The following is a 23885-nucleotide window of genomic DNA, read 5'->3' as shown; positions in this document are numbered from 1 at the left end:
GTCAAACTTATTCTTTGTGATTTATCCACGGCTTTCTTCATAGTTTCGCATAATCTGCTTTTCGGTACTATATTTTCTATTGAATGTTTCCAATATATTGATACACAGAAAGCACGAAGAGGTATATAATTTCGGACGAGAATATTTATGAAAATATCCTCAGAAATATCAAAGATATTGATGATGATATTTTGGAATTTCTAAGTTCGACGGTTGATGGAGAAAGATTTTCCGCAAGATTTTAACATGACTTCGGAGCAAGATATTCTCTAAAGATTTCAACGGATCCAGAATTACCTGAATCCTTTGAATATAGGATTTGGTCCTTGTATTTGTACTTGGTCTCCTTCATGGGTAACTCAATCTGTTTTTCAATACCCAATTTTCTATCGAGCGTTCCTAACACTCCTTTCTTTATCATCAAACTTTTGTCCGTTTAGACCATCTACCATTTTTCTGTTTCCTCTGCATGTAATGCTATGATATCTGAATCATCGGTTATTAATCCGAGGTGGTTTCAGGAGAATTGTGTTTTTAGATGATTAAACGCTGATGGTAATATGATGGAATATGAAAGGTTACCTGGTAACAATAAAAGAGTACGCGTATATATAAACGTTATAATAAGGTTGTTTCGTACGAAAAGTCGAAGTTGACTTGTTGGAGCTGTGACAAAATTGGCTAATTTTGAAAAGGGATCGAAAAGTTGTTTTTGTTAATAAATGCCAAAGGATCTGACGCGGCTACGTGTTGAACTTTTACTCAATTGCCGAGAGTTTCTCAGGTGCATAACTATATGCATAAATCTTTCCTTCCGTAGATGAAGTGCGGTTGATTCATCCTATCGATTGAGGTGTTTTCAAGAATCATGAAAGGTTTGAACGCAGAATGTAATCGTGAAGATACAAATGAGGTTTAAGACAAAATCAAGTGGCAAACTTGAAGAATTGTTTAGTTTCATATGTTATATTCAATATTTTAATTCATTTTAATTGTCCAATGTTATTAGTCCACAGTCGATAGTCCACAGTTGACAGTGCAATCATTCATATATAGTTTAATATATAATATTTGAATTAATTAATACGTATCGTGACCCGTGTACATGTCTCAGACTCGATCACAACTCAAAGTATATATATTATTATAGAATCAACCTCAACCCTGTATAGAGAACTCGATCATTACTGCATATAGAGTGTCTATGGTGATTCCAAATAATATATATAGATGTGTCGATATGATATGTCAAAACCTTGTATACGTGTCCCGATATTTAAAGTGCGTAAAATAAATAACAGAAATTAAATGACGATAAATAAAGTGCGTAAAGTAAATAACAGAAATTAAATGACAATAAATAAAATTGCGAGAATATAAATTGCGATAAAATAAATTGCGATAAATAAATTGCGATAAATAAAATGTAATACGGAATTAACAGTTAGCTAGGAACAGTTAGCTAGGATTTTGTTAGCGTGGTTTCTTAATAAAATTTAATATTGTTAATTAGTCTGTTTCTAATCAATTTTTATTGTGTCCATTATTTCTTCATTATGCCACTTGTTGGATTCTGATAGGTCAAAATTCAAATATGAAATTGAATTTGAATGAAAATAGTTATTCTTTGGTGAATGGATAAGTATCCCGGTGGTTGTAAATAGGATAGTGAATAACTGTTGAATCAGATTCGAAGAATATACAGTGTAACTTATTAATGTGAAATTTAAATATTCCTCGGGTATTACCTACCCGTTAAAATATTTTTATTATTAACAGTTTGTACAAAAGAATTTTTAATTACAATCTTTATGAAAACATATATACATATATATTTTCTTCAAATGTAATCATGAATTTAATGAGTTAACATGATATTAAACTCATTTAGTTTTCAGTTGGAACTAGAATAAATAATCTCTAAAACATTAGAGATTACATAATCACCATGTCGAACGAAGATAACTGATGTAGAATGTCATGTAGAATGATGATTATACTCGAGGTATAGATTGAGATGTTGAGGCATGTGATATTGAAATTTGGGTTGTTGGTGGTACTGTTGGTGCCGGTGATTTGGATAAAGCTGGTACGTTTTGCACCATATTTTCCAAGACTACAACTTATGCGCGAAGTTCGTTAACTTCTTCTATTACACCGGGATGATTGTCGATTCGGACGAGCGGATGAATGAGGTTTAGAATCTGAGATAGTATATGATCGTGATGAGATACTTTGGAAATGAGAGAGAAAATGGTGTCTCGAACAGGTTCGCCGGTAAACGTTTTAGGTTCATTGTCAAGAGGTGAATTTGGTTAGTGGAAATGATCGCCTTCTTCGCGTTTCCATTGATTAAGTCGACTACGAACCCATCTCCAATTCATTCAGAATAGATGATGGCTAATTGATCGATTCATTCCGGTTACTCTGCTTTCGGAGCTTGAGTGGAAATCCATATCGAAATAGCTGTCGGAATAACTATCGAAATAGCTATCGAAATCTGATGGACTCGAACTGGTTGAGGGATTCATCTCGTACGATCAGATGAAGGATTTTCGATAAGAAATATATTATAGGATGTAGATTAGTACCCTGCAATACATAATTTACATATGCATATATAATACTAAAATCCCATAAGCTACGGAGGAATCTACGGAAGCTGTCAGGCAAAGGTAACAATAACAGATACACTAAGATATGAATTTAACTATACACTGTCTATGCAATAAAGGCAGTAAGACGTGTCTTAGACTTTAAGGATGATAAGCAAATAATTTTTCGATACTAAATGATAAGCAAAACTTTTGACATGCAAACACGGTCGAAGTCCAGACTCATTAATGCATTCTAACGACTATCAGTTAGACTCACTAATGCAAGACCTGGTTCGCTAAGACCACCGCTCTGATACCAACTGTGAAGACCCATCCTAATCCATCCGGACGAAGTCCATATCGATTATAAACGATTCACAACAGTTGATTACATCGCGAGGTACTTGACCTCTATATGATACATTTTACAAACATTGCATTCGTTTTTGAAAAGACAAACTTTCATTACATCGAAAGTTGACAGGCATGCATACCATTTCATAATATATCCAACTATAATTGACTTGATAATAATCTTGATGAACTCGACGACTCGAATGCAACGTCTTTTGAAATATGCCATGAATGACTCCAAGTAATATCTATAAAATGAGCAAATACACAGCGGAAGATTTCTTTCGTACCTGAGAATAAACATGCTTTAAAGTGTCAACCAAAAGGTTGGTGAGTTCATTAGTTTAACTTAAACAATCGTTTCCATCATTTTAATAGACCACAAGATTTCAGATTTCCATTTCTCATAAACATACGTCCCATGCATAGAGACAAAAATATCATTCATATGGATTGAACACCTGGTAACCGACATTAACAATATGCATATATAAGAATATCCCCATCATTCCGGGATCCTCCTTCGGACATGATATAAATTTCGAAGTACTAAAACATCCGGTACTTTGGATGGGGCTTGTTGGGCCCGATAGATCTATCTTTAGGATTCGCGTCAATTAGGGTGTCTGTTCCCTAATTCTTAGATTACCAGACTTAATAAAAAGGGGCATATTCGACTTCGATAATCCAACCATAGAATGTAGTTTCACGTACTTGTGTCAATTTCGTAAAACAGTTATAAAAGTTGCGCATGTATTCTCAGCCCAAAAATATAAAGGGTAAAAAGGCAAATGAAACTCACGATACTGTATTTTGTAGTAAAAATACATATGACGTCATTGAACAATGCAGGGTTGGCCTCGGATTCACGAACCTATATCAATTGTGTATATATTAATACGTATAATGTAAGTTACAAAATTTTATTTATTAATATGTATTATTTATATATTATAGTTTTGTAGAATTTATTCTAACCTTTATTTTAAAACGTATACTTATATTATATTTTAAGTTATATTTTATATATATATATCTATTTTATGTATATATATCTATAATGATTTACGTTTATATAAATAGTGACATTAATATATTTATATACATATATTTGTGGTTAGTATTGTATTTATGAAATTTTATTAGTTTGTTATGTGAATTATTAATACAATCCTAGTATATACCATAAGTATATATATAGTGTACAAAAGATTTATTTGTTAAAATAATAATTTAGATAATAATGATTTACTAATAATAATAATAATTTTATTAATAATGATAATACTAATAGCAAAAAAAATGAAAATGATAACTGTTAATGATACTAATAATAATAACTCTAAAATAATATTAATACTAATACCATACTTATGTTAATAATAAGGGTTCTAATATTTATAAAATGATAAATGATAATCATAATAATACTAGTAAATATTAATGATGATACTGATAAATATGATATTATTATTTGTAAATGTACTGATGATACTATTATTTATAAACCGGTACAAATTCTAATATTGATGATAATAATATATTTTTATTTCCTTCATAATAATAATAATGATAATCATAATCATAATCCTAATGATGATAAAATACTAAAATGATAAGTTTATTACTAATAATAATATTATTAATACCTATCATAATAATAATAATAGTAATGTCTATAATACTTTCAAATATGATAACAAGTATGATACTAATAATAACAATAACAATAACAATCAAAACAATCACAATAATAATAATAATAATAATAATACTAATAATAATTAATATATAATAACAATAATAAAATTAGAAAAGAAAACTACCTCACATGAAAAGAGTTTCAAAAAAAAAAAAAAAACTACCGTCCTCTGGACTCGATCTCGTGACCACATGCTCACACGCAAACACTCTCGACCATCCCACCAATTCTGATTCTCTGTACTAATATCGAATTTAAATTTTATATATAAACTGTTTTTCTTCTATTCCTCTTCTTCTCCACAAGTCTCATGGATTCAACAAAACATCAATAACCAAAAAAAAAAAAAAATCGGGGTTCCCTTTAAAGCTTCAAAACATTACAGAAAAAAAAATAATTTGGGTTCTAAAATAAAAAAAAAAAAATACTAAAGGCCTACTGCAGCGTCGGTTCTTGGAACAAAACAAAAAAATTTGATTTCGTAATAGATAACATTATAGATAATGTTTATAACACGAAATAGTTTTCTAAACATGTATAAAAACTACTGGAATCGTCAATTTGATCAGAAACATATACACGAACGCGAATTTGTCTCAAGAACAATTGTTGACTTTTTTTAAACTAAACTTTGACTTCAAAATTCAAGATCGATATAAAGATTTGAGAGTTGAGATTTTGCAGATAGATTCAAAGAAAGATTTCTAACCTTTCTGCATTTTTAGATTTTGAAACTTTATTCGAAATTGAATTAAGAGAAAGAAAAAAAATTGGAGCGTGCAGAGAAGAAGAAAAAAAAAATATCGCTGTGTTCTTTAATCCCATTGGATTTCCTTTTTATTTGATTTGCAATTATACATAATCATGTTGTAATAATAGAGATCGGTTGATAAAAAATGGAGAAAATGTCAACACAGGTTCACGAGTTGGGAGCAGGAAAGAAACAAAAAAAATAATAATAATAGAGATAAAGGATACAGAGGTCACGCGTATAATATAGATCCCTACTGTTTTTTTTAATTAATAATAATAATATATAATAACAATACTATTAATATCTAATAATATTAATAAAATTAATAATAATGATAAATATAATATTAATGATAATAATAATTGTAAAAATGATAATAATAATAATAATAATAATAATAATAATAATAATACCATACTAATTATGATAATATTAATATTTTATCGATAATAATAATATTAGTAATAATAATCTAATTTATACATCCAATTTCATCTTTATATGATATAAAGTGATATTATGAATACAAATATTGATATTTGACGATACAAATAACATTACTACAACAACTATATTTGTATTTAAATTTAATTTATTAATATCATCTATTATTATGTAATATTTAATAATTATGTAATATGTATTGTAACATATACTGAATATTATATATTTATGCATTTTAATATAAATATATTATAATATTTATTTACATACCAATTATATTATACTTATGTATGTAATTATGAAAAATATAAATGTTTTATATATGTAAGTATTATATATATTTATTAAAATAGTACATTATTTCATCATAGATATATTATAAATTTCTACATATACATAATATAATAATTATGTATAAAATCATATATATATAGTTATATTTATGTATATATGTATACTACCATATATATAAAATCATGTTTTAAATGTTGAGTAGATGATTAATTATGTATATTAAACAATTAACTACAAAGTATAACATTGTACATTTAATATTTTGATAACGTTGGTAAAATATGTTTGAATCATTTATATACAATATACTATATATATTCAAAATGAAAATCTTTAGTTATTAAATGTTATCTTTTATAATAACAAAATTACTTAATAGTTCATTAATACTAATATAATTAGTTTTATATATAATTATTTATATTTACATTCTTAGTTACAATTAAAGGTTCGTGAATCGTCGGAAATAGTTAAAGGTCAAATGTTATCATGAAATAGTTCAAACATAATGAGACTCGGTTTAATAGACTTTGCTTATCGAGTCGAATCATATAAGATTATGTTTAAATTTGGTCGGAAATTCCCGGGTCATCACACAATTCGAATCCCTAATTAGTTGGAATATTTGACTTCGGGAATAAGAATAATTTGATGAAGGCTTTCGCTCTTTATATTTATGACTGATGGACTATTATGGACAAATCCCTATGGACATATTAAATAATCCAGGACAAAGGACAATTAACCCATGGGCATAAAACTAAAATCAACACGTCAAACATCATGATTACGGAAGTTTAAATAAGCATAATTCTTTTATTTCATATTTAATTTCCTTTATTTTATATTTAATTGCACTTCTAATTATCGCATTTTTATTATTATTGTATTTAATTGCACTTTTAATTATTGTACTTTTTAATTATCGCAAGTTTATTTTATCGCATTTTTATTATTCGCAATTTCATTATCGTTATTTATTTTATGCTTTAATTTAAGTCTTGTATTTATTTTTAATATTTTACATTTGGTTTTAACTGCGACTAAAGTTTTAAAATCGACAAACCGGTCATTAAACGGTAAAAACCCCCCTTTATAATAATAATATTACTTATATATATATTTGTATTTTTATAAAAGTAAACTAATATAGCGTTAAGCTTTGTTTAAAGATTTCCCTGTGGAACGAACCGGACTTACTAAAAACTACACTACTGTACGATTAGGTACACTGCCTATAAGTGTTGTAGCAAGGTTTAGGTATATCCATTCTCTAAATAAATAAATATCTTGTGTAAAATTGTATCGTATTTAATATTATTTTCTTAAAATTTAATAGTATTTTTATACCACTCTGCTAAAACATCAGAGCTTCATTTATATTTCTTGGTTCATCCTCTTCTAGTTGAACCATATAGGTATAACCATCTTCGATATCATACCGAAGTGGAGGTTTACTTTGACGACTACTTCGTCGTGGTTGGTTATCCATTGAGTTAGATTCTTGGTTTACCAAATTGCTCCCACTTGGATTAGAATTATGCTCGGTAGCAATGGGTTGAGATTCTTCATAAACATGTTCTTGGTTTGCCACATTGCTCCCACTCGTCACATTGCTCCCACTCGGATTAGAATTATCTTCATTCGGAATAGGTTGAGGAGTTATATCCAAAGAAACAAATTCTTCATCTTCACTCCTTAAATCTCTCCCACTCGAATGAGGTAATTCTGTAGTCTCAAATAAAGACCAATCTTTATCAAGGTCTTCTTTTTTTGGAAACTCATTTTCCAAGAATGTAACATCTCGAGATTCAAACTCAGTTATGCTCCCACTTTCGTGTTCACCTAAGAACACATAACCTTTTGATTGTTCAGAGTATCTAATGAAAACACATTTCTTTCCTCTTGGACCTAATTTTCCATATTTGTGCAAGGAATCCAAAGTATACGCTGCACAACCCCAAGGTCTTAACACATTCAAGTCAGGTTTGCGACCTGTCCATAACTCATATGGTGTGAAAGTTACTGATTTTGAAGGCACACGATTAAGTATGAATGTGGCAGTTAACAAAGCATCACCCCAAAAGGTGATAGGTAAATTTGCTTGTGCCCTCATTGACCTAACCATTTCAAGAAGCGTTCTATTCCGCCTTTCTGCAACACCATTTTTGTAATAACTCGCCTTTTTCCGTTAATTTATTTTAACGCCCGTCTTTTTTAGATAATACCTTTCGTTATCTAAATTCGTATCTTCCATTAATTAGCGTTTTCAATATTTCTGTTATTTAATTATAACATCTCTCGTTTACTCTAGCGTATCTAAAATAATTCGTGTGGTTAATTCACGCACCCGCTTTTAAACTCGGGGACTAAAGTTGTCAAGTGGGCAAACTAGTTGACTAGGTCAACTAGTCAACCCACCTCCCCACCATTCATTCCATCCATCTTCCACCTCCCTCATTCTTACTACTTCCATATTTTCTCTCAACTCCCAACATCATTCAATCATCATCTAAATCATTTCAATGAAGCAAACATCAAAACAAATTGTACTTTTGGAATCCTCTCTTCATCCTCTACGTTTTGGTACCAATTTCATAGCTTGAGGTAAGCTTTTCAAAATCTCTAATTTTCATAAATTTGACCTTTAAACTTAAAAGTGTGTTAATTAGTGTCTATGGCTCAAGTCTAGCATGAATATGTGATTCGTTTGCTCGATCTTGTTATTTTGGTGTAACTAGCATGAACTTGAAAATGGGTGTGTTTAATCTTGAATTTTGGTTGATTAAATGTTGTTGTTATGTTAAAGTTCATGTATTAAATGTATTACTAGCATCATTAGCTACATTTTGGTATGTAGGTTGACCTGGAAAAACTTTATTAACATGATTAATGATTTTGTTATTTTTGGTTTGGGTTTGATAGACATAAATACGAACTTTTGATGTGTTGAATGCTATGAAACGTTGTTAGTAAGTGTTTAGTTGCAATGTATGTTTAATTACCTTCGAAATGGCATATCGTATGTGTAAGTTGGATGCCCGAATCATCTTATGCGTTTATGAGCTTGAAACATTAAATAATTATCATTCGACGAGGATTTATTTGTTATAAATGTTAGTTTTGTTTGATGATGTGTTCTTAGTTATATTCCTTGTTAAATTACCTTTCCAATGATGTATGATATGCGTTTTGAGTGTTTACGGTTCATTAGTTGTGTTAAAATGAAGTTTGGTTCGAGGCTTAAACACTTGAAACAGCCCAGGAATCAGCCCAGGTGCTTTGCCGCGGCGCGGCCAATCCTTGGCGCGGCGTGGCATATGCCTGGAATGTGGGCTGTCCAATTTCGCAATTTCACGTTTAATTCTAACTATGCTACGCACCTCCGATTAACATGTAACTTGTTCTAACATGCTCATATATGATTATATAACTCAGAAAAATTGCCCGAGACCCGACCCGAACGTGTTTACTTTTTCGTTGACTTTGACTTGACCAAAGTTGCTCCTATTCAAACTTAACCAACCCTTTGGTTAATCGTTATAACCTTTCATTTATACTTATATCTTGCATGAAACTTGACAAGGTGACCCACATGCTATATATTCGAGTCGTAACGAGCCATAGGACTAATTGAACACATTTCGACCGGCCTTGTGTCTTACCCGGTATTGATACAACTTACTTATTTAGGTCAAGACTAAACAACTTTCATTGCACAACGTTTATTTACAAGTACTTTGGCATGCAACTACGGTGAGATCATAGTCCTATCTTTTCAACAACTTTTACTCTTTTAAATTATGGGATAAGAAACATATACGGTTTATACTTTTATACTTTGAACACAAGTACAGAAACAAACATTCCACATGCGAGTTAGAACAAAAAGCCTCAATTCGATTATCATTAGTTACACTTGCAGGGTGTAAGCGAGAACTTATGTTGTGTGAATCCATACGAGCTTGACGAGCCCTCATTCGGACGGTTCGCTACCGTTAGCGGATGAAATATATTTTCGAGTATAGTGTAGGTTCTAACACTATGATAACGGGGTTCGTATACAGTTAAGTCTTGATAATTGGGTGCTCGCGAACAAACAACATCTTTGGAATGCAAACGATTTGGATAATCAACTTATACTAAATCTTGTGGTTCAAAAACAACGTTTACAAATACACCTATGATTTCACCAACGTTTTTCGTTGACAGTTTTCTATATATTTCTCAGGTTCATACTTGGCTACTAGATACATGCTTCCGCACACTTTGATTACATGCTTGGAGTCAAGCATACATGCATACGCTAGTGATAGCACCTTTGGATTCAAATTTAATGTTTACATGCATACGCTATTAATAGCATTCGTGATTTTCAACTTATATTATGTCGCAAGTTATTTCAATTATACTTATTAAATTTTGTAAACTTATACTTTTTGTCGAACCGTTTGGTTTACTTAAAACTTTGCAAGTCCTATACATTTCAAATGAATGCGACATAATTTTGGTCAAACGCGTCTCATTTAGGGACTATGACCAAGTAACGGGACCTAAGTTGACGGCGCCGTCAATGGCGATTTTGGCGGGTCGTCACAATTTTGTTGCGGAGTCCTAGGAGTAGTTAATTGACATTGAATACCTTTAGCATCACATAGAGCTTTGAACGAATCAGATAGGTATTCATGTCCTCGATCGGTTCTTAATGCTTTAATCTTATGTTCTAATTGATTCTCAACAAAATTCATATAACTTTGAAAACAATCCAATGCTTCGGATTTGTGAGATATCAAGTAGACGTAACCTAATCGAGAATAATCATCAATGAATTTGATGAAAATACACTCCATGCCTTGCTCGGACATTCATAGGACCACATATATCCGAATATATCAATTGCAATGGATAATCGGCACGAGTTCCTTTTCCAAATGGTTTTCTCGCAGTTTTTCCTGCCAGACAATGCTCACAAGTGGACAATTCCACTTTATAAATATTATCCAGTAAACCATCTCTAGCTAATCTATTCATTCTTTATTGGCTGATATGACCAAGTCTAGCATGCCAATTGTTTACATCATCATCAAACTTATTAGAAGATGCAACTAAGGAAAAATATGGTTTATTATTAAGATAATCAACATCCATCACGATAAAACCTTTAAGGGCATAACCAAAACCATAAGAGTTTGTTCCCAAAGACAACTCAACAACATTATCACGAAAGTACAAATGAAAACTAAGTCTTAACAAAACCAAAACAGAAATCAAATTTTGATGAATTTGAGGAGCATATAAAACATCATGTAGGATTAGGGTTCGTCCTTCACGCATGACTAACTTGCATGACCCAATCCCTTCAACTGGAACTCTTGAGTTGTTTCCCACATAAATCAACATAGCTCCATGAAAAACTCGCCAAAATTCTACAAAGGTGTCTCTATCCTTAGCTACATGGTCTGTTGCTCCTGAGTCTACAATCTATAAAGGTTGAGATTCAGTTAAGAAAACAGAACTAGCAACACAAAGTTTGCTAACATAAGCATGGTTATAATATACCTTTTTAGGCTCAGGACAATCACGAGCAAAATGCCCTTTGTTGCTACAATTGTAGCATTTCACCTTTGAAATGTTCACCTTCTTGGAGGGACGTGTTCCCTTGCCACGATGATTGGTGTTTGGCCTTTTGTTGGACTTATTAGTTTCTTTACCCTTACGGAGATGAAACTTACGCTTATGCCCAAAAGCATTTTTAGAGCTTGTCCCCATATTCATCTCAGTGATTGACTTACCGGCCTCAATTTGATCTTCTTCTAGCTCTAAATGGCGCGCACAGTCATCAAAAGTCTTGATATTCTCATTATGCGTCATTTTCATTTGCTCCCAACTTTGAGGCAAGGAATGGATCATAGCTTGAACATGTTGTTCATCAGAAATAACATGACCTGCGTTTCTCAATTCACTTATCATGTTTGACATTTGTCTGACATGCTTTTTCATGGTATGATCAGACTTCATTTTATATTGGTCAAACTTGATAGTGAGAGATCTTAGTTTGGTCACCAAGGTTGCACCAAACTTGTCAGCCAATACTTTCCACATATCTTTTGCTAGTTCATACTTGCAAAAATCACGCATTATGTGATCATCCATGCTGCTCAGCAACGTAATGCGAGCAATGGTGTTCTTAAGTTTCCAAGCGATGTACACTTCAGCATCCCTTTTATGTTGTTCCGTATCACCCTCCTCAGGTACTTCCATTGATTGAGTAAGAGCAACAAGAGCCTCGTGCTCTTCCAACACATATTCGAGTTTCATGCTCCATATTTCGTAGTTGTCACCATTCAACTTAACACCCTTGTTAAGTTCAGCAACAATGTTCTTTGATGCGGAAGCCATGATTGAACACAAAATTCTATATTAAAGACAATTATGCAAGGTTAGTTATATCCGTCTAAATATGCAATCGTCTTGCTACTATATTATTTTATTAAATAATAGTTCATTATAGGCTATAGAGAAAAAGGTCACTATGTTTCCAATTATCATCTATAAAACCTATTATGAAACTATTATTAACCCAAAAAAATATACAAGATTATAAATTCCTATAAATCCGAATTGGTACGACTTTTCGGTACCACGTTTCAAACTTTGAAACAAATTAAAAATCGTATCAGTTTGCATAAGTGTTCACATAAAAAATATATATGGAGTACAAGATACCTATGATATAGTTATCATTTTTTTTATTTACGACATGCTTAAAAAAATGTTATGAAAATATATCACAAGCAATATGTACTTCTAATTTCTACTCAAAAAATAAAAATAAAAATAAACACCATAAATTAACATGCACGAGTAGTCAATGGGTATAACCTAAATATGAACAAAAGCATACGTGTTTTAACGTTTTAGTTACGAAATCACTAAAGTAATTTAAGTATACTAACCAAGACTTAATATAACAAACGTTCAAGATACTTGCCAAAGTAAATGAGAGACATAAAATTCTCATTAATTAAATGTTTTAATATTTTATGATCATGCATTAAAAAATATATATATCATGACAAAATACAATGTAGTTCCACTACTATGTACAAACGGATGCATATCATATCTAACTACGAAGTACAGAGTAATAGAATAAAGAGGGCCATTCAAAATAATTAAATAAAACGATAAGTATTACTCCGTATTTATTTTGAGCAACAGTACATATCGAATACACTTATAAATCAATAGCAGAAAACTTAATCAATTTCCGGGTTAGATAATTAAATCATGCATTCGATATTTATTCGCTACACTTAAATCATGAAACGCATATTTCATATAAGAAACAAAAAAGTCAAGATTATCAAACCATGACAATATTACAACATACAGAATAATATATAATACTAAAAATATATATTAAACTTTCAAGGAGTACTGTAAATCATATCATGTGGTCATGAGTTAACTGTATATTTCATGAAACATCAAATACGATGATAAGAAAACTTAGCATGTTAACCGAAAAATAAACTTCAAGCTCTGATACCAATGATAAATTTAGATAGTTACTAGACATACCGGAAACTATACGACGGAAGCGGTTGGATCGAGGTTTAGATTACCGGTCGGGAAAGTAATCACCAAAAGGAAGGCTTTCAAGATTCACGGCCTAAGTTTTTTAACGGTTTGCAATGTTCCATTTGAACAAATATTCTCACACTCTCTCAATTGCTTGTGTATTGTTTTTCTCTATGAATTGTTGTGTTTGAACAATGAGATGGAGATTCAATTTACAGGGTCACCAAGTGAAACTCCTAAGCTCATGAAAGGTCTCCATTTAATCCATCAATTACTATGTTAATGAGTGATACTCAAAGGTTTGTGGGTGTATACCGATTAATTGCCAACAATTAATTTCCAACAATTACTCTCAAAAAATGATCAATAAGATCGTGCATAGTCAATTTGTAAGTTAAGCTTGTTTAATTAGTTTTAATTAGTTGATTGACTTGATGTTGATTTAATGAAGAAAATACAAATTCGATGCTCTACATTGAACAATGCAACATTGTGATGTATCTACGTCAGCACATAAGTGTTGTTGGCTATTTGTTGTAACAATAAAACATTGTTGTTGATTTTAATATAAGTCAACATCACTCTTCTTTTGTGTCTTCATTAATCAGCATCACTCTTTTGTTTTGTTGGCTGCCAAATGATAATACTATAAGTTTTTGTGTGTTTGTTTCATTCCACAATAATGTTAATATTGTTACCTATAATTGAGGTAACTAACTAAACAATGATTTCCTATCCATAATACGAGTACAAAATATATGGATCACAAAAATATGGTCAAATGAGCTCCTAAACTATATATATATATATATATATATATATATATATATATATATATATATATATATATATATATATATATATATATATATATAATACAGAGGAGCATTCAAATGAGAACGTTCTCTTTGACCAATCATATACATATACATATACATATACATATACATATACATATACATATACATATACATATACATATACATATATATATATATATATATATATATATATATATATATATATATATATATATATATATATATATATAATACAGAGGAGCATTCAAATGAGAACGTTTTCTTTGACCAATCATATACATATACATATACATATACATATACATATACATATACATATACATATACATATACATATATATATATATATATATATATATATATATATATATATATATATATATATATATAATACAGAGGAGCATTCAAATGAGAACGTTCTCTTCGTGTGAACACTTATTGACCAATCATTTAATTAAAAATAAATTTAATATAAATTAATTAGTTTTTAATTCTTAAAGGCCATAAATGGAAATTTGTAACACAAAAGTTTCTAACCTATAACTGCAACTCTTCCGAAGTTCCGATCTTTGGGGTTAACCAGGTTTCATCATCAATTTTTCAGTTCTCTTTCTTCAAATTCAAATTTAGAAACATCATCCCTTCTAATATATAAATTGAATGCACAGTTTATTATAAGTCAATTTTATTGGTTGATTTCAGTATAGAGAGGATGATTCAATAACATAAAAAAAACATTTATTTTATTTTGGTATGCATCAACTAATATATGAATCCATTTTTTGTCTATGTAAATGTTTTGGATTTGTATGCATCCTCTTAATTTGTTGTTTTGAATATTGGAATGAACACTACATCCTGTAATATTTAATATTTTCATATTCTAAAATTCAATAACAGGAAGAACATTTTTTTTGGGTCAACAGCATTTAATACAAATATTACTTATCAATCCTTTGAAGAGTCTCCATCCCATTTAATATATTGGTTATATGAAATCCAATGTCAAATTGAAGATAATGATAATATGCATTTAGTCAAAACTGATAGAGTAACCGTGATTTTAAATCGAATTTGCATCCTCATCTTATATAATTCAATGAAGTATTCCGTCGTGTTATCTCGATGGCATCCATGTTTTCCGTTGATATAAATATAACATAGTGTAGCAACACATTTGTTTAATGGGGACCCGTCGTTCGAGTTTAAATTGCCTTTCTTGCTGTGTGTGCATCCGGATTTGTATTCGGATTTTAGCATCCTGACTGATGGTTGCATACGAAGTTCACATTGGGTTTTTGGATATGTATGATGGATCCTAGTCTTATGTTATGGATGCTTCATGAACAAGATGCCTCATGTACCAAAATTAACTTCGTATAAGTACGAATCTAAATGTTTTAAATTCATGAGTAGAGAACATCAAATTATTAAGAACGCATACACATTCATGTTCTTTATTATAGACATAAAATAAATGAAATTTGAGAATGATAATAACCTATACGTAGATAATGAGAAATTTTAGTCGGACGAATAATGGTAAATATTTTAGTAAAATAGTTTTAAGAAGTCAAACCTCAAAAATAGGGATGATGAAATTTTAGAAATGATCGGACGTGTTATTTGACATCATTACCCTCAAATACATTATCCTAATTTAAAATTAAAGATTCTTGATCAATTTCATCCAACGCCGGAAAAGTGTTCTCACAAAAAGTATACATGAGAACATTCTCATAGGATTAGTACCCTGTTAATACACCCCCATAATTTGGACAGCATGTGGACGAATGTTCAGACTAGCTAGGAAATCATCGAAGAGACTATTGGTAATCCTTTGGTAAAAATATCTGTAACTTGAAACCGTGCAGGAATGTGCATGACACGAACTTGAGTGCGAGTAACCTTTTTCTCGAATGAAGTGGATGTCCATTTAAATGTGCTTTATCATTGGTTTTGTACGGTGTTCCTAGAAAGATATATGGCACTGACTTTATCACAGAAAATGAGGGTTGCCTTCAGGATAGGACAACGAAGTTCAAGCATGAGATTACGAAGCCAACACAATTTGGAAACCAAATTTACCACTCTTCTATATTCGGCTTTGGCGCTAGAGCGGATAAAGTAGGCTGTCGTTTGGTAGGCCATGATATCAGATTCGAACCGAGAAATACACAATACCCTGAGGTAGACCAACGAGTAACTGGGCACCCACCCCAGTCCGAATCCGTGTATGAAACAAGGGAGTGTACGGCTGACTTAGACAGATGTAACCCATAATGACTAGTGCCTTTAATATAACGTACAATTGGCTTCAAAGCATTCATGTGGCTTTCCTTCGGATCATGCATATGCAAACAAACTTGTTTTAAGTCACAAGAGATGTCAGGACGAGTGAAAGTGAGGTATTTCAACGTCGTGGCTAAACTACGAAATTCTGTGGGATTAGAGTAAGATGAACTAGCGTGAGAGCTTAACTTGTTGTTGGAGTCAACAGGTGTGCGGACCGAGTTGCTGTTAGATAAACCATCACGACTAATAATTTCGGTGGCATACTTTTTCGGACTACGAAACATACCATCCGATGTTCTAGTAACTGCAATGCCCAGAAAATAGCTAAGATGCCCAAGATCCTTCATGGCGAATTCGGTAACAAGAGGCCCCACAAGATGCGTGCGTGAGTCAGAATTAGAAGTAACCAAAAGGTTTTCGTCTACATATAGGAGCAGGTAGGCGACCTCTAGACCATGATGAAAAAATGAAAAGAAATGATCACAAGAGCTATGTTTAAAACCAAGAGTACTAACAAAATCGGCAAAGCGTTGATACCATGCCCTCGAGGCTTGTTTCAATCCGTAGAGCAAACGCTGGAGATGACATACATGATTAGGATACGTGGGATCACGAAAGCCAAATGGTTGATGAATGAAACCGTTTCTTGTAAGGAACCATGTAAGAAAGCATTTTTAACATCCAACTGTAGACAGGCCATGACCTGGAAAATGCAATGTTTAGGACGGCACGAATTGTCGTTAGATTTACTACGGGACTGAAGGTGTCTAAGCAATCAATACCGATAGTTTGTGATCGTCCGTCACCAAAGAGTCTAGCCTTATTTCGGTCAAAAGTACCATCAGCTTTGTATTTATGGAGAAATACCCACATGCTATGGATAATAGTCATGTCAGGAGTACAAGGTACCAAAATCCAAGTCTTATTTTCCATCAATGCTCTATATTATCGTTCATAGAATTAGCCCAATGTGGATTCGAAACGGCTTCTTGTATAAATTTTTGTATAGGTAAGGGAGAAAGAGTGGTTGACAAATTAAATTGAATTTTGTGTTTCGTAATTCCAGACATTAGTCGTGTAGTCATGGTACGTTGTGGTTGAGTGTTTTGGATATTAGGAGGTAGCAAGCTAGGGGATGTAGGAAGAGAAGTTGATAGTTGTATTAGAGCATCAGCAGATATAGAGCTAGAATCAGAAAGAGAGTTAAGTGGCGTGGATACTGGAGTAGGAGTAGACTGCTTTGCTTAAGGTAATGGGCTAGGAATAGTGGAATCGGGCTGAGTAGATGGTCTGGTAGAAGATTGGGGGGGGGGGGTTGGTTGGGCCGAGGGTATGGGATGTTAACGGGCCGGACATAGGTGTGAACGATGATGGATCAAGAAAGTAAGGATGAATTTTATCTTGGAGGAAATTATATGTGGAGGCATTAGGTTTATTAGAATTTGCAAATGGAAAAGAATTTTCATTAAAAATCACATGAAGAGAGATATAGATGCGTTTTGAGAGAATCTCGTAGCACTTGTAACCGTGATGGTTTGGAGGATACCCGAGAAAAATGCAAGGTAGAGATCGAGGTTGAATTTTGTTGATGGTAGAAGTGAGAAACTGATATCGGCCAAAAAGTCACGTTTTTACCCCCGATATTAAGTCATAAATCAATAAAGTTACAAACTTTATCGACAAAATAATCACTTGGTCGGTTAATTTGATAGATTTAGTAATTACAAAGGCGATGCAAAAAGAATAAAGTAAAACGGAGCTAAAACGAAAATTCTAGAGCGAAAACGGTGAAAGACAAGTTACGACCCCGGGAATCAAGTTACGATCCCGGAAACGAGCAAAACAATCCAAGCAAACAGTAAGACCATGGGCCAGCACCAGCCTGCCAGTCGGCCTACCCACCGGCCTACCAGCCGGCCTGCCATCCGGCCTGCCAACCGGCCTGCCCACCGGCCTGGCCGCCGGCTTGCCAATTGGCTTGGCACCGGCCATCGAAAACAGCTTGCCAGGCACCGGCCATCAAAAAAAGGCCTGCCAGCTGGCCTGTCAGACACCCCCATACAAAAAACTGTCGGCCGTACCCCGCTGGCGACTTACTTGCCAGGTGTTTTCAGCCCATTTATTTACAACTTTGCCATCAAGCTTTTTTTATAAATAGGTGGCACATCCCACCATTTCAACACACACCTTCTTCACTTCTCTCTCTAAAGCATCTCTCTATTATCGCTCTCTAGTGATAGTTCTCTCTACTTTCTCTCTTCAGATTCTAGAGAGAGAAAAGTACATATATTAGGGAAATAATTATCTCTCTATTGTCGCTCTCTAGTGATCAATAGGAGATTAGTATGTAGTTAGTAGTAGAAGCTATTAAGCATTGTAACACTATAGATATTATGAAGAAATACAAGTATTATTTTTCCGACATTATTTGGTAATATCTATCTTTTCTTTTATTAATTCATTATAATATTCTTGTTCGATGTTTGTGATTTATTAATATTAGAAATGCTTGTTGCCATGATGTGTGAGTAATTACTTGATTGTTTGCCATGATTTAATAATGCTAGTTAGGGATGATTATCGTTTCGTACTCTCTTTCTGTCTATGATATTAAACCTCGTTATTATCGTCCTTCCACCAATAAACGTGATTAAATCCTTTTATAAAGTCGACAATTATAAGGTAATTTATTATCTGTGTTTATACATTGGTCAGTAATGATACGCATACCCTATTAGCTCGTGTAGCGCATCAAACAGCATCGCCATAAGGATTTACAAAGGTGCGCGCTAAGGCATATAGCGCTATACTCACAACCATGGCGCAAATCCCACCCGTGCGCATTGGCAGCATCCACATGTCAGGCGATGTTGTAGCTGGCAGAAGACACCTGGCAGACAAAAGGTCAGGTCCGACAAGAACACTTTTTGCTTTTGTCGGACCAGCTTGCTCGAAGATGTACTATTGGCAGGCTACGATCCTTTTAACCTTATTACGTGGCGATAGAAGACAAGAAAGATTAGCCTATAATTACAGGACTTCATCCACAACATAGGGGATCTCCAGAATTCACTTTTACACATATACCCTAAAGAACAGTAGCGCATAGCGCAACTATACCCGCGCTACCGGACTTATAGCCTTTCACTAGATATCCTCGACATACAGGTAACGTTCCATGAACATAAATCCTACAACTTACCCGTGCCATCGCTGACCGGTATACCCGCCGATGGTGAGTCTATGTGTAACCACCCCTGTTGAGATCCGTATCTCGCAAGGGGTTATTCACGGTACTCCGAACCGGAGAGTTAAACCCAATTGACCCTTAAATCCCCTTCTATTGATGTCAAGCATGGACCGAACCCAACCCGACTATTCTATGCTTGATCAATCAAGGTATGAACCCATTAGAAATAACTATAAAGTACATGGGGAATTATTGTAGGATCAGATAAAGACATTGGTCAAGAGTATAAGACTCGAAGAAATAATGTTGCAACAATATAGTACAGTGTTGATGTACTATAGGACCACATGAGCATGGTCAAGGTTAGAAGCTATAGAACCACTATAAGTGTAGTACATGGTGGATAACTAAGGGATTTGTTGGGTAGATTTAAGTAAGGGTTGGTTTTGATCATAAATGACTATTTAACGCACTACAATACAAACTAAGCTTATAAATCTTTAAAGATGACTGAGAACTATCAGAAGTTGTAATTTGTCTACAAACCCTTAGATTTTACCAAACCATTAACAGAAAGTAATTCGAAACATAATCATAACCACTCACTTGGGTGATATACTAAGGTGTTAAGAAAGGTTGGATATTACATATATATGGCTATGCTACTTTATTCGTGCACCCAAGGTATGCATTACATCCAAGATGGGCAGCTTATATCCTTAAACCAGATAAAGCGTCGGGAGTTGAGCATAGTCCATCCGATTAGAATCACGATAGCCTAGTTCCTCGTGACATGCTAATCGAGAAATCAATTAGTAGGGAATCTACTGTTTACACCAAGGTATACTATCCAATGAGTGTCTTGCAATCATCCCGACACTACGTTATCTTAAATCATGGTGAACCACGTCTTCTCTGTCCTTAGATGTTGCATGCTAGCTAGCTTATTTTAATTATATTGCTTTAATATTTTAAATACAATTATAAATCAAATCAACCCAACTATAGCCTTTACACAATTTGATATTCTGGATAAAAGTGGTGTCTAGAATAAACCGGTTGGACTTGGTTGTTAGATTTTCTGAACAATCACCAATTTATTGGGACCAAAAGGATCCTGCCTCTCCACAAAAGGTGTACCTTGCCACTAGTATTGGATACTAAATTGTTTATAAACCTAATCTTAATTACTAATTATGTGAATAAGCTCCGTTTTAAATTCGATCGCTTAAGGAACGACCATAGGTCATATTTACCCTTGCTAAACCATAGGAAGGAATAATATATTTAGGCCCAGCAAAATATAAATTTAAAACCCTGCTGATAAGTTCGTATCGACACTTTGCGACCTAATGGCACCACATAGATAAACCGTCCGATTCGGGCATATCAAAAGGCAGAGTTAATTTTTGGCGCCGCTGCCTGGGAGCGGTAGTACGATTTGGAGCCTGTTTAGAGTAGTTAGTTTTTAAGAGACCCTTTTGACTGAGACTAGGTTGTTAGAAGTTACTACTTTACCGTAGTTAGGTTAGATAATATTAATAAGTTTAGAATGGACTTCCTTATTAGTGAACCTTTAGGATGGTTTAACCTACTTAGACCATTAAGAATTCTTTCAACACATCATTTCTTCTATCCACTATCATACATTGTACCTATCCGACGAGATCCACACTTACCTGCCGATAGTTCGACGATGGCCGCACGCATCACTCTCGCTGACATCACCAAACCCTCGTTAGAAGGACGAGGAGGACCGATACTCTATCCAGAGGTTAACGGAGCGTCTTTTGTGCTTAATCATAGCTTCATAGAACTCATTTAGAACCATTTCCAGTTCCACAAATTACCAATTGACGATCCCAACCCTCACTTAGATAGATTCCTCTTTTTATCCAACTCATATAAGAAAAATGGGGTTGAACAAGATGTAGTTCGTATGAATCTGTTCCCCTATTCCTTAACTCTTCATGCAAAAATCTAGTTCGAGGGGTTAGAACCCAACTCTATCACCTCATAGGAGGAAATGACAACAACGTTCTTAATCAAGTACTTTCCCCCATAAAAATAAATCAGACTTAGGAATGATATCGTAAACTTTCAACAAGCATACGATGAATCACTCTACACTGCATGGGAAAGATTCAAACATTTTCTTCGAAGATGCCCGAACCACCGTCTTGAGAGCTCTGTTCAAATTTTGACATCCTACAAAGGTCTTAATCAGAACAACAAGTCTACTCTTGATGCTGTTTCTCAAGGTAACTTCATGAACTTCACTACTGACGAGGCCTGTAGATTGATCGAGGAGATGACTATACACCATCACGATTGGAACACGGAAGAGAACATTTCACCAGCAACACCGCTTTCCGCCTCCGATCCTATCGGGAAAAAACCATCAAATTTCTCTCGGACCAAATAGAAAACCTCACCAAAAGAGTCAGAACTAAATAAACTCCCGCAACATGTGTCTCAAGTACAATTATGCCAGAATTGTACTGACCCACATCCGTCCAAGGTATACGAGGCTGAATGTGAGGACTCTGTTATCTACTTCGATAAGATCCTAGCTCATCCACATAACCATCCTACCAAACCCAATACCCCACTAGAGACAATTCCAGACGATGTCCTACTGCGAATCATCAACATGATCACAGCAAGACAAGACGCAGTTGACTTAGTCATGACTAATCACTTGAGTAGTCTTGAAAATCAAATAAGCTAGCTAAATCAATGTCTCGATTCTGTAGGTTGTAGTCATTGAGTCATCACCTAAACCTACTGGGAAAGCACCCATTCCATTCCTAAGCCGTCTCAAGCAAAGACATAACAAGATGAAATCTTTCAAGCTTGACGGTAAATTTTTGGACACTGTTTGTAAAAATCCTCATAGTAAGAAGTATTTTAGGAAATTCCTATCAACCAAGGATAAGGTACCCGAAGTACCCAATGTCCCGTTGAACGCGGATTGTTCATCCATTCTCTTATATACTCTTCTTGAAAAACTAGGGGATACCGAACGATTTACCCTTCCTTGTTCTATCTACTAATCTGGTACTATCTATTCTCTCGCTGACCTTGGTGCCAGCATCAATCTTATGCCCTACTCACTATTCCTGAGACTCGAAATTGGAAACCTTAACCCTACTAAAATGAGCATCCAGCTAGCTGACCAATCCACTAGGTATCTTAAGGGAATAGCTGAGAACGTCATGGTTAAGGTTGACAAATTCCTTTTTCAGAACAACTTTGTGGTTATGGAATTTAAAGAAGGCGTGAAAACCCATATCATATTAGGAAGGCCTTTCATGAATACAGACAAAGCGATCGTTGACGTTTATTCATGGACTATCACCTTGAGAGCCCGTGGAGAAGAGGTCACTTTCACGATCGACGAGTCTGTATGTCCTTCTGATGGGAACGGCGAATAAATACCATCTACACTAGTAAAGTCACCTTCTATTTCAAGAATGAAGAGAAGAAGATAGAAGTAGAAGACAAGAAGAATAACCACTCCACACCAACCTAATCTTCACTCCCACCTTATTTTGATCTTTTAATGACTGGAGAGGATTTCGTTCTAGAAGAACTCTCTGAATCAATTATACTTGAATCTCCCGGCCAGAGTGACGAGGAGGTGGATGAATAAATTGAAATGGAGAGCCCGAATAAGAAAAAAGAGATGGAGGATTCTAGCACTGAAGTATTTGTTAACGTTGTTACCATATTGGAGACATCAATGGACATTGTCCCACCTCCATCCTTAGAGTACAACATACGACCAACCTGAAGTCACAAAGAAGAAAGACGGGTTTTACGTCAGGGCTACCATATAAATCATCAC

General features: G+C 33.6%; 1 protein-coding gene and 1 non-coding gene across 2 annotated transcripts; both read right to left on the bottom strand.

Moving 5' to 3' along the window:
* Nucleotides 1–16634: 16634 nt before the first annotated feature.
* LOC139874621 (uncharacterized mitochondrial protein AtMg00810-like) lies at nt 16635–17192 on the bottom strand. The gene has a single exon (XM_071862026.1). The coding sequence runs from the start codon at nt 17190–17192 to the stop codon at nt 16635–16637; it is 558 nt and encodes a 185-aa protein (XP_071718127.1).
* A 4917-nt stretch (nt 17193–22109) lies between these two features.
* Nucleotides 22110–22216, bottom strand: LOC139879102 (small nucleolar RNA R71). The gene has a single exon (XR_011769954.1). It is a non-coding gene; the product is annotated as a small nucleolar RNA R71 (small nucleolar RNA).
* Nucleotides 22217–23885: the final 1669 nt, after the last annotated feature.

This window comes from Rutidosis leptorrhynchoides, chromosome 11 (genome assembly GCF_046630445.1).
Source record: "Rutidosis leptorrhynchoides isolate AG116_Rl617_1_P2 chromosome 11, CSIRO_AGI_Rlap_v1, whole genome shotgun sequence".
NCBI classification, from domain to species: Eukaryota; Viridiplantae; Streptophyta; class Magnoliopsida; order Asterales; family Asteraceae; genus Rutidosis; species Rutidosis leptorrhynchoides.
This window is presented reverse-complemented; position numbering and strand designations above follow the sequence as displayed.